The 13,733-nt window shown below is 38.5% G+C and overlaps 1 protein-coding gene across 11 annotated transcripts in view; it reads left to right on the top strand.

The window, feature by feature from the left end:
• DMD (dystrophin) overlaps positions 1-13,733 on the top strand; it is a 1,858,252-nt gene that overhangs the window by 303,402 nt on the left and 1,541,117 nt on the right. For all 11 annotated transcript variants that reach the window (XM_069970999.1, XM_069971008.1, XM_069971005.1 and 8 more), the window contains exon 2: positions 5,845-5,906. In XM_069970999.1, coding sequence (XP_069827100.1) covers positions 5,845-5,906 — 62 coding nt within the window. The remainder of the gene's footprint in view (positions 1-5,844; positions 5,907-13,733) is intronic.

The following is a 13,733-nucleotide window of genomic DNA, read 5'->3' as shown; positions in this document are numbered from 1 at the left end:
TATTATCATCCGTCAGCTGTGCATCGCTATTATGGTGGGCGATGATTTTAAACCTTGTTGAAAGATGACATTCAGGTGATGATCGGCTCCTTGGCTGATCATTGTATTTTTTTTTACGTGGAGCGGTAAACGGAAGATCATCGCTCCATGTAACAGGGCCGTAACACAACTGAGCTGTGCAGTAATTTCTTGCATATGATAGCAACCCCTTAAAGAAGGTATCTCATACATAGTATTGTTGATATAAGAACCTGGGCAACTAAAGGAAAGAAAGTATATGTGTGAGTACTGCTTGCCAGCTCTCTTCCCACCCCTTGAAATGGAGTTCATGAGAAATAAATCCCCATCGAGGGGTTTGTCAAGGGGTTTAATACAGGCAATTCAATTACCTGGTCAACAAATCTAACAAATCCGGGCAGGTTTTTCCAAAGCCTTTGGAATGACAGGTACATTTTATTAAAGTTAGGACATGACAACACCATTGGAAATCTGTAACTTCATGAACCGGGCCCACATATATTTTTTCTATAGTGCTGAACCAAAAGTTGCACAACAGTAAACATATTTGGGATCTTGTAATTCACCATTTATCTCGACAGAGAAGTGGGGAGTTGCTTGTGTCAGTAATGTACTCTATCTGCAAACTTAGTACATAATATAAGCAAAAGAACTCTCTACTTTCTTCTTACTAGGTAATTGCTGTCTGTGTAAATGCATTCTAGAAAATAAGAAAAAACTAATAAAAGGGAGAAAGAAAAATGTGGCTACTATAAACAAAAATGTAGATGGTAAAAATAAGGCATACATATGTAAGAAACCATGATTTTCTTAAGCAGCTTCTTAGCATGGGGAATTTTGTAGCAATTAGAACCTTATATATTTGATAAAAAGACAAGTTTATGTCTGATTTATAACTCATGGCAGCAACCTGCAGTGCCAGTACAGAATTTAGCTGATACAGTTTGTTTATTCTTCAGTAATCTTTCAGATTCTAAGCCCAAATTAAATCTGGGAAATTGAGATACCACCAATCTATTTGCAAATGTACTGTACATGTATCAGTTTTCTACTTGAAAAACATTGCCTGAATTTTATAAGGCCCATGGGCATGGTCCAGTCCTATCACAGGATTACTGATTGTAATTTGATAATGAACATTATTCCTTTATTCACTGCCCTGTCTTTTTTGTGGTATTTCTGATTAGTGAAAAAAAAAATAAAATCTGAATTACATGTAAAACAGATGAAACAAACAATGAGAAACAGCAGAATATGTGATATTATAAGTTACTGTACAGTATAGCAATCAGCATGTGGTGTATAATGTATAGTAACTGCATAACCCTGATAACACAGCAGCAGTTTGTAGATACAGGATGGAACTGCAGATCCCCATAATAGGGAGGATGGGAAACACAATGGCTGACAGAGACTGCAGGGAGCATGAGGCAATGAGCAGGGCATATGTGGGCACATACATGCAGCGCTCTCTGTCCGTGGAGAGAGGGGTTACAGCTATGCAGAGATTACCTCCACAGTCCTGTCCCCTGATGTAAGCCCCAGCCTGAAGTGGATCTGCTATGATTTGGAAGGTGAGGATGAGACTTCCTGGGTCAGAGTACAGTGCTGTACCACCCACTACAGGGAGCTCTTAAACCAAAGCAATGCTCTTAAACCAAGTCACAATTCTGAAAAACTGTGAGCTCTTAAACCAAAACGCTCTTAAACAAAGTTACTCTTAAACCAAGGTACCACTGTATATATATATATATATATATATATATATATATATATAGATAGATAGATAGATAGATAGATAGATATATTCAGCACTCAAAAGCTAATATGCGCTACATGACTTAGATTCAAATCAAATAAGATAGGAAATGAAATAAACCTCAGCCATATATAATGTTTGTATCAGCCAAAAGATATTGCAAACTATAATAGTGTCTCATTTGATGTCTTGAATTTTGAAAAAAAAGAATCATGGAAGAATTTATATTCAAAGACCTCACCATCCGCCTACCCTTGCTTATTATTTTTATAAGAAGATGAAAAATGGCAATGCATATACATCAATTGCATTATAATTCATGCAAGAAAAAAAGGAAGTCAAAACATACTTTCTGTTACATTGTAATGCAGAAAATTCAGAATCTTTGATTTGTCTATTTTTTTTTTAATCTCATCCTCTGCAATTTTAATATTAATTTATATGAAAAATTATTATTCCAACCATCCAAGCTATTAAAGGATGCAAATTAATGGAACTCATTTCAATTTGTGTCATCAAAGTTGTAAATAGCACACGATAAACATACATGAGGCTTAATAGCGTTCTCTCCAATTAGGCTATTTATAGACATATTGCTGACTGTGAAGTGACAGTAAACAGAAAAAGACATCTTTGTATCACTTTTAAGTGACACAAATGAGACCAACTGAACAATATATTTACTACTGTAATCTGTAGGCACATTACAAATGTACCTTGGTCACAATTTCAACAAATTGGTTGTGACAATGGAAATATCTTAAAATGTTTACATGGTAGGTATTATAGAATGTAGATATTTACATGTTTAACATTAAAGAACTCTCTGGCAAAAAAATATTGGGCTTGGATACTTTACCAAAAGTGACTAATGCATATGGGAAGAAACAGTACATTAGTTCTTAACTTTTCTACATACATAAAGTGACTCTGTGCCCACATTCTGCTCTCCCCAAATCTCTTGTACTGTCAGATAGCTGCTTTTAATCTAAGATATGTCCTGGGGTCCGTTTGGCAAATGATGCAGTCATTGTCCTAAAAAACTATTTTTTAAACTTGCATTTCTCCCATTCTTCACTTGACTGAACACTGCACAGATACCTTAATGATGCAATACATGTGCTGTGTTCAGACAAGTGATGATTAGGAGGATTCCTGCCCAGGGGTGTTTCTAATGGTGAAGAGGGTGGGTAGGAGGGACGGAGCGGCTGTGCGGGCCTAGGGCATAGACACTCTAGGCCACGCCAATTTGACATAGGACTGCAAGTTTAAGAGTGATTTTTAGGACAATAACTGCATCACCTGCTGAACAGACCCCAGTACAGATCTTGAAATAAAAGCAGCTATCCGAAGATACAAGTGATTTGGCGGGTACAGAGTCACATTAAAGGGATTGTCACTACACCACAAATAAAAATCAGTCAGGAAAGGGACGGGGTGGACACAGACATTGAACCCTTGACTAGTTCCCACTCACTGCCTTTGCCTACTTGCCTCGGATAGCCCTAGACGATTGCGGGAAACTGGGAGACTGGACGACAGTGGACTAGTTGGGTTAAACAAATGGGCAGCAATATGCACAAACAGGAGTCTCAGTTATTTGGAGTCAAAAGGAGTAATCCGGTGGCAATAGTCAAGGTCAGGGAAGCCTGATAATAAAAAGTAGTCAAGTACAATAGCTAGGCTCAGGAAAGCCAAATAACAATAGTATAACAAGGATAAGGGAGCACTGAACATGTTAGTAAACTAGGCTTATAGTGTTAATAAACTGGGGGCATTATATAGGGGTCAGGGGTCCAGTCGGAGCGTGATTGGAACAGCGGTCAAGAATCCAGCAAGAGTGAGTAGAGAAACCAGATGTGAAGTAGCTAAACAAAACAGAGGTTAGTTGTTAAGTGGCCAGATGGACTCAGCAAAGGAGAGACTGGTGTGGCTGGTGAATCAATCAGCAAAACAGAAGGATGAGCGGTGAGTGGAAGTCTGCACTCAGCAAAAACCCCACGGAGAACAAATCAAGAAAATGTAGGGGCTGCCGAATGCTTGTTGATTGAATCCCAGTGACTTGAGAAGATGGATGTATTCTTGCTTCCCAGGCAGCCTTAGGGCTGCATCTGTCTTCTCCAGCTGCCAGGATTCAAGAACAAAAGCAAACTTTTCTCCACTTGTCACCAGTACAGACTTTTGAGGGAACAATATCATGAATATTTTTTTTTACAAGATAAACCGCACATTTTTCCCTTAACCAAAGCAAGAAAGTAAATAATTGTTTAGTTTCTGCTGCTGAGATTTTCAGTGTCAGAAGAATTCTTGCTTTAGGGTAAATAACTTATTGTAAAATGAAGAAAAGCTAATTACATATATTAGAAATTGCCCAGTTGTAAATGAAGAAACAAAAATTGAAAGTTATAAAACATCCTACAGACAGAAGATACATTTGAACAAGCAAGATTAGAATTTCTTTGTTTGCCAACTTGAGTTTATGCAATTTAGGTAACTTTAGTTAAAAGAGAACCCAAATCCTAAATCTAGCATACATTATTAATGAATGCATTTTCCCAATGTCCCAGAAAATTTACATAATTACTAGGTGTAAACTGTGAGAGAGTGGCAGGAATAGTGGATAAAGAATGCTACATTTCTCAAAGATACCTGTCATATGTGTCAACTAGGTATCAGAAAGTACATATATCATCGAGGAAAAGCTGGGTGAGATATGGGAAATCCAGAAAAAATCTAAACCCCAAGCAAACATTTCTGCTTAAGTCACTTTGGTAATAGTTGTTTAGACCCCTTCATAAGATCAGGCCCCTTGGACCAAGCAGGAAAAAAAGTCTACACCTCATATTATAAATGTGTTATTAAAAAAAGTAAAGGAGAAGCCGGTGAAATTATTGATTAAAATATTGTATTGCCCCCCAAAGTTATACAACCCAACCCGACTCCCAGAGCTGTGCGGGCTGTGGCTGCTGGGGAGGATGATGGCAGGGGGACACTGAGGGACACTGAGAATCCCCCTGCCATCATCCTCTCCAACAGCCACAGCACGCACAGCTCTGGGAGTCGGGTCGTGACATCACCCTTTTTTTCCAGGAAGTGAAGCCTTGATGTAGTAGTAAGTGCAGGGGTCAATACAGTACTTTAATAAAAAAAAATTTTGCCAGACTTCTCCTTTACATTTTTTGGTGCTAATTGTCACACAATTCTGGTGCATTTACAATAGTAAATTGGGTCCCATGTATTGCATTCAATTGTATGATACATGTACTGTAGATAAATGACTTCAGGTTTATTATCCCATTTAAATCAAATATCCAGTTGTAGGTTTTTACATCAACATCTTTGGGTAATGCTTATGTAGGAATATAACATATTTGAGCATTTGCTACTTAGCTCCATTTTATTTCTTCTCTGTTATTGCAAACCTATTATCTGTGAATTAGCTTGTCAAATAAGAGTTGGAGGTAATGTGAATTTCGAAAGCTGTCTGATCACAGCCTTGGATTATTACTTTGTGTATTACAATGATCTATTTGCTTACAAGTTTTGTACAAGTGTACATTATGAAACTAGGTAATTTGTAATAATGTATAGTAATCTCAGATAACCCAAGCATCCCTAGATGATGTGATGGAAGTTCACTTTTTTCCCAAAAGATTTGGAAAGGACTTTATTTTTAGGCTGGGTTAACACTACGTATATTTCAGTCAGTATTGTGGTCCTCATATTGCAACCAAAACCAGGAGTGGATTAAAAACACAGAAAGGCTCTGTTCACACAATGTTGAAATTGAGTGGATGACCGCAATTTAATGGCAAATATTTGCTGTTATTTTAAAACAACAGCTGTTGTATTGAAATAATGGCAGTTATTTACTGTTATATGGCGGCCATCCACTCAATTTCAACATTGTGTGGACAGATCCTTTCTGTGTTTTTAATCCACTCCTGGTTTTGGTTGCAATCAGAGGACCACAATACTGACTGAAATATACGTAGTGTGAACCCAGCCTTAGGTTGTATTAAGTTTAATCCTAAGTTAAACTAAACCCATTTTTTTCATGTTTTTAGATGAAAGAGAAGATGTTCAAAGGAAAACATTCACGAAATGGATAAATGCTCAGTTTGCAAAGGTATGTAGTACTTGGATATTTCTTAATCATTTATTTAATTGAAAAAAATAGTTTTTGTTTATTTTTAACCATGGTTTGTTTGTTTATTTTTTAATTGGAAAATATTGAATTAGGACCCTTTTAAATGAATGGGGTTTGTGTTTAGTCCAACATATGTCTTATTATCATGGTTAAATTTTCAAACATTAAAGGGAATGTACCATCAGGCCTGGGCTGAAGCACTGGAGGCGGCTGACCCACCCCCAGTGGGAGAAAACCCCGTCCCTCTATGATACAGCTCCACTGATTCTAATGGAGCCATATCATAGAGGGGCAGAGGTTTTCTCCCACTGGGGGTGGGTCAGCCGCCTCCAGTGCTTTAGCCCAGGCCTGATGGCACATTCCCTTTAAACTATTCCCATGCTGCACATGCTGTGGAAACTTCATAATTCTTTCAAGCCAGTGTTTTATTATTATTATTTATATTTATATTTAGTATACATTTAAGCATGTTCTACTTTTAATATTCATGGTGGTATAACAAAAGTAAAAAATTTTCACAAATTTTTACTTGTACATTTCACATACACCGCATAACTTGTGTGTGTGTATAGATATGAACCCACAGGGAAGTTCTCCACAGATGAAGGCTGGGTCATTAAGATATGGGCCCTTAAATTATTTTAAAAGACGTATATGTTTTGTTTTGTTGTTGTTTGTTTTTATTTTTGGCTTACTGGATGAATGGTCAGGAGGACTAAATTTAAAGACATCTAAGTTTTTTTCTATTGTGACACAGTCAGGGGTTTGTTGCTGGATGAGAGGTATTTTTCTATCAGCTTGTCTTGCTCTTAGTAATGCAGAGAGCTGTATTCAAGTACTGGACTGAAGTTAATAAGCCATTCCAGGTTTTTAGGTATCGCCCAACATACAAAGCTTAGCTGGGAGTAAGAGCAAGAGAGATTTGGTGTGGAGTACACATATGTGATCTGTCTTGGACTGGTTGGACCGTGTTCAGACACATGAACTATCCGCGATCCCGGGTTTCGCATGTGGCCCGGGATCGCGGCTATTAGCGGGCACGGTCCGATCGCCGTGCCCGCTAATTAAGTACTTAGAAGCAGCTGTCAAAGTTGACAGCTGCTTCTAAATACCTGCTCATCTCCATACCTGGTGGTCTAGTGGGGGGATTGCCCCTCCGCGGCGCGATTGCCGGGGGGGGGGGGGGGGGGCGATCCCCGCATCCATCCCGGGCCAGGGTCTGCATCGTAATGGCGCTGATCCCGGCTCGGCATTCTATTGCTTTTGGCTGCAGCAGCCAAAAGCAATAGAACACTGATCTCATGGATTCATGCAGTATAACTATACTGCATGGATCTCTATGAGAGATCAGAGTGCATATACTAGAAGTCCCCCAGGGGGGCTTCTAGTGTATGTGTAAAGTAAAAGAAAAATTTATTTTTAATAACACAAAGCCCCCTCCCCTAATAAAAGTCTGAATCACCCCCCTTTCCCCATTTTATAAATAAAAATAAATAAATAAATAAACAAACAAACATGTTTGGTATCGCCCCGTGCGTAATCGCCCGAACTATTAATTTATCGCATTACTGATCTCACACGGTAAATGGCGTAAGCGTAAAAAAATTCCAAAGTGCAAAATTGCGCATTTTTGGTCGCATCAAATCCAGAATATTTTTTCTGGTTTCCCGACACATTTTAGGCAAAAATTACATCTTCCATAGCAAAGTACAATTAGTTGCGCAAAATATAAGGGCTCATTTGGGTCTCTAGGTGGAAAAATGCAGGCGCTATGGCCTTATATACACGAGGAGGAAAAAACGAAAGCGCAAAAATGAAAACTGGCTGTGTCCCCTAAGGGTTAAACAGCAATGGAGATCAAATTTTATAGGTTGATCAGTAAGGAAATACAATATGAATTGCACAGTATTATGGGCACTTGATCTTTAAAGGGGTTATCCAGCGCTACAAAAACATGGCCACAAAACAGCTCCACTCTTGTCTCCAGCTTGGGTGGGGTTTTGCTGCTCAGTTCCATTGAAGTCAATGGAGCTTAAAGGGGTTATCCAGCGCTACAAAAACATGGCCACTTTTCCCCCTACTGTTGTCTCCAGTTCAGGTGCGGTTTGCAATTAAGCTCCATTTACTTCAATGGAACTGAGTTTCAAAACCCCACCCAAACTGAAGACAACAGTAGGGGGAAAGTGGCCATGTTTTTGTAGCGCTGGATAACCCCTTTAATTGCAAACCACACCTGAACTGGAGACAAGAGTCGTGTTGTCTCTGAAAGAAAGTGGCCATGTTTTTGTAGCACTGGATAACCCATTTAACAGTCAGGGGATACAGGTGGAGAAATACAAATTTGAGTCAGCATTGCATGATGGGAACTGTAGTCTGCGATTCGCATGAGCTGCTGGGAGCAACAGTATGGCAATAAAAGGTAATTATACATGTTTAGAATGAAGGATTAGTGTTATACTGCTGCTCTATGTGTAATGTTTCTATGGCCTTTAAGTACATTAAAGGGCAAATTTCAGTTCAACTGGTGTCAAAAAGTGACAGACATTTGAAATTAACTTTTATAAAAAAAATCTCCAGTTTTCAAGTACTTATCATCTGCTGTATTTCAAAGACATTGACATAGATATGCAGGACATACAGCAGCTGAAAGTACTGGAAGACTTGAGATTTAATAGAAGAAAATTACAAATTTCTGTCACTTTCTAACACCAAGGGATATAAAGTTCTCTATGAAAGTTCATTTTTATTAGCATAAAGAAGTTGTTTTTTTGATCCATTTAAACCAATTTCCAGATATAAAGGTTTCAGTAAAATAGATGTGTAGTATATTCCAAACAGACAGCTTCATAACCTATACTGAAATCATCTCATTTAACTTGGATGCATTTATTTATGGTTATGCAGAATAATAGATTACCATCCTGTTTTCTAAACGGTCATATTTCTTTTATGGTTCACTGTTGATGACTTCTGTATTAGGCTGGAGTTGAAATCAGCATTTATTAGTTACTCTGAAGGTGTTCAAATGCTAGTTCAGTGAGATTAATTATTAATATTAAAAGTGCAATTTAATTCATAAAAATGTAAATTGACTATAGCACTCTGTAATATCAAAACACTGTTCTTAGGGTATGTTCACACTGAGCAAATGGGGCAGAATTCCCCCTGCTTCAGTGTCAGACGGCATCTCAATGGGAGGGTTTGCTCACCTCCGCTCAAAGAATTGACCAGGCCACTTCCAGTGCTTAACCCCACAGGCCGCTGCCTGTTAATAGAATTGCACTGTACACAGGAATGAGGCTGCAGTGAAAAAAAGAAAATGGCCGCAGCACCAGCTTCCCCAAGCCCGGAGCAGTTCTATACACAGGCAATACTTAAAGCGAATGTGCCTGATGGTACATTCACTTTTAATAGTACTATCCTAGTTATCTGAATGCTAGAAGGAGAGAAAAGACATAAAGCACTCCGATAGAGTAAAACTGTAACTCAAGAATAAAATCAGTAGTAATATCAATAATGGAGCTGTAGTGAAAAAGCGGCACTCACCGATGCATATAGTGGTCTTTTATTGTACATAAAATACACAGGTGTGCATTCAAAGGAGAGACAAAGGAATGCAGAGGTGTTCTGCAGTCAACAGCAGTTTCAAGACAGTTGCACATCTTCTGGTCCCATCAGGCCGTCCTATGTCTATCCCATGAATGTATATAGATATAAAGGACTGATGAGTGCTGCTTTTTCACTACAGCTCCATTATCGATATTTGATGAACTATTGAAGGCAGAGCACCACAATGTGGTTATTATATGAGTATTCCTACTAGGCTGGCTGCAATATTAACCATGCTGATGAGCAGTGCTACTTGACTAGTTAAGTGAAGCAGAGCAGTGCCAGGATTGTTTTTTTACGATTGATTAAAATTAGCAGTAAGCTGACATACTGTACCTTAAGTAGCTATGTAAATACATGCATAACACTGTAAAAGTCTTATACTCCAGCTTTGCTCTAGAGCTCAAGTGGTGAACTTTATACATAAACCATATAGTAATAATCAGAGAATAAACGTTGATCAGCTATTAGCACTGGCAGAATAAATGCTCATGAGGTAAATCTGAGATATTGACATAGATTTATCAAGCAGTCTGAAACACACACTTGCTAGTTTTCCTTCAGCAACCAATCACAGATCAGGTTTCTTTTTACCAGAGCTTGTTAGGATATAAAACTTGAGCTATAATTGATTGCTGTGGGAACAAACAGACGACGTGGGTTTAGTAAGCCTTATAAGTCTTGGCCATTGTGTTCAATGGTGATCATCCAAAGGTCTGGTCATAAAAATAGCCTTAGTGCTTCTTTTATCATTAACCTTTTCATGACCTGGGGTCATTGATGCATCAATGCCCAGGTTGTTCTTGGACATCAGCTTATGAGATCATAATGATCCCATAAGCTGATTTCCCTATGTCTGCCCCCTTTCCTCTGTCCCCTGCCATTGTCACAATCTTGTGACAGCGGCAGGGGAGAGAGGGGAGGGGGCAGAGCACACATGTGTCCAGCTGTGTGTCCGGCGGCGTGCGATCAATTCACAAAGCCCCAATGGACACTGGACAGAGAATTCTCCCTCTGTAGAGATCGGTACGAGATCGGTACCTTGGTTGCGCATCTGTGACTTTTTAATCGCTTTTTATTACAATTTTTCTGGATTTCTTATAAACAAAAATGCACAATTTAGCATTTTAGGATATTTTAGCGCTTATGCCGTTTACCGTGCGAGATCAGGAATATGGTAAATTAATAATTTGGGCGATTACGCACGCGGCGATACCAAAAAGGAGGGTGATTCAAACTTTTATTAAGGGAGGGGATTATTTATTTATAATAAAAAAAAATTATTTTTTCAACACATATACATCGATGAGATCAGTGTTCTATTGCTTTTGGCTGCTGCAGCCAAAAGCAATAAAATGCCGAGCCGGGGTCAGCGACATTATGGCGCAGACCCCAGCTGGCACCAGAAGCTGGGATCGCCCCTCTGTGACAACTTCAGGGGGGGAGATCTTCCCACTAGACACCAAGGAATCTTGGAAACTAGGAAACTTTGACAGCTGCATCTGAAGACTTAATTAGCGGGCACGGCTATCCCAGGTGCGCCATGTAGCCCGGGACCCCCGCCGTGCGGCCCCGCTATGAACTCCCCCACATGTGCGAGGACGTACAGTTATGCCCTCCTGCGGGAAGGGATTAATATAGTCTACTGCATTCCACCATATAGTTCCTTTGTTTTTTAACTTATAATCAAATGACTATATTAATATTAATACTTTACTTTACTAGAAAAGCCTACTGTAGATCCAATGAACAATGGATGGCCCGCTTCCTTCAACTCACTTCCTAATCCTGGTTACACTCTGACAATAAATAAAACTTTAAATGCTACATTTTATCTTCTACCTCTCATAAATTCTGCCTTTCTTTTATATTACAAAACTTTCCATTCAAAGAATTTTGGGCTTAAATGCATGCATGCATACTGTATGTGTAAAAGCAATCAGAGTCATTCCATGTTATCAGGATGATTCGACTTGCATTTTAATAGGAGTGTACCAGACAAGGAAAAAAAAGTTAATTTTCGGAAAGCTGCCATACTCCTCCCTGTGGAATAATTTTATCTGTGTAAATATTTTCTAAAGTGAGTATCTGGCAGCCTTGTGCTGGCTCTTCACATTGCCATCAGAAACTTCAACCTTGTTTGGGGCTCTCTGGAGCGCTGTGTAGTTTATAAAAATAGTTGATTGAATTTACTGTCATCTACTTTCTTTTCTGCCAGGAAATCTGTACAAGTATAACAAATGGCACATTGGAGTAAACTCTCTAAAAGTCGAATGAGAGGAGAATGATATTTTTTCAGAATTTGTGGCTTTTGCATCCAATGTCAAACACAATTAAGTGTTATTTTGTGTAATGAAATTTGAAGAGTCTGCAATATTTTAGTTACAATTCACATAGGCAATTGACTTGCTTATTTTCAACCTTCTACAGAGTATGACCTATGTATACAGTAAACTACGCTTGTTTTGTATATTTTCTTTTCTTTTAATTAATTATTTATATTGTTTCTAATAAATGTGTTATAGTGTATTTAAAATAATGACAAAACACATTAACTATTGCTGTAGTAGTTAAATTTCAAAAGATGCCAAATTACAAGGTAATGTAGACAGAAGCAAAGCTAAATTTGTCATTTGGCACAGCTTGATACGACTCACACCAGTTAAATGACAGATTCAGTTCTACTACCTCTTTAACACTATAGACTCAATTATAATTGTTCAGCCATATATAATTTGGTTGAAATTGAAATTCAGCATAGACCTGTCTCACTGTACAGTGTGTTTCTGGAAATCTATGAAAAATTCATTGAGATACCTGATGCTTCATTTAACATTGTTAGGATTGACTCGTAAAGGTGAGCTAGTAATTGGACTCACCATATTCTTATATCAAAATGTATTGTGTGTGTTATCCCAATCACTAAGACTATGTTCTTTCCCTCCGTTTCACTGTTTCCATTTCATTTTTTATTTTTCTATTTAAATGAACAGAAAAATGTGGTTAACCACATTTTTGTGTACATAAAAAGCTCTTGTTTATTTTTATAATGTAAGTTAACGGAAAACTTCTTCTGTAGTATGGCATACATAACAGTGCTGGGGAGTCTGTAAGCCAAAGTTGTTGCTCCGACTCTAACTGTATAAATGGCTAATAATTAGTAAAAACGTATTTCCTGTATTAAAATGTTGAAGGGGTTGTTCAGCGAAAATCTTTTTCTTTTAAATCAACTGGTGTCAGAAAGTTATATAGATTTGTAATTTACTTTTATTAAAAAAAAATCTCAAGTCTTCCAGTACTTATTAGCAATTATATGTCCTGCAGGAAGTGTTTTAATTTCAGTCTGTCACAGTTCTCTCTGCGGACATCTCTGGCTGAAACAGGAACTGTCTAGAGCAGGAGAGGTTTTCTATGGGCATTCATAGAAAGATAAGACAGCATTCGTGTTTAGGCCAGAGATGTCAGCAGAGAGCAGTGTCAGACTGAAAATAAAACATTTCTTGCAGGACATACAGCAGCTGAAAAGTATGGGACGACTTGAGATTTTTTAATAGCAGTAAATTACAAATCTGTATAACTTTCTGATATCAGTTGATTTGAAAGAAAAATTGTTTCAATGGATAACCCCTTTAAGATTGGGCTTAAGCTAACCATTATATAAGTAATCAGGCTACTTAGAAAAAAAAACATAATGTATATGTATAAGGGGAGCTCTGTGCTCAGCTCCACTTCCTGTGGAGTGCCTGTGGAGTGCAGTGGATGCAGCCAGTCTCCAGCCTCCATGTCCTAAACTACTCACAACTAGATTTAATGAAGCAGGTGGTCTTTTCCTGCTGACAGTCTTCTATGTTTCTAACTAAATATTCACCATACTTAAAGAAACACTGCTAACAATGCCAGATTCCTGTGATATAGAGGTAAGCCGTAGGGATATACAGTACAGGGGGTCACAGATAGTGATATAGAGAGGGGTCACACATGGTGATATAGAGGTCACACAGTGATATAGAAGGTCACTGTGGGGGCACCCAATAGCAAACACACACACAGCCTGCTGAAGCCATGGCATACACACACACCCACACAGCCTGCTGCAGCTATAGCACACACACACAGCTTGCTGCAGCCATAGCGCACACCATACACACACACACACACACACACTTACACACTCAGCTTGCTGCGGCCATAGCACAC

The sequence above is a fragment of the Dendropsophus ebraccatus genome, chromosome 5, assembly GCF_027789765.1.
Source record: "Dendropsophus ebraccatus isolate aDenEbr1 chromosome 5, aDenEbr1.pat, whole genome shotgun sequence".
In the NCBI taxonomy this organism is placed as follows: Eukaryota; Metazoa; Chordata; class Amphibia; order Anura; family Hylidae; genus Dendropsophus; species Dendropsophus ebraccatus.
Note: the sequence above shows the minus strand (reverse complement) of the source record. Positions and strands in the feature narration are given on the sequence as shown.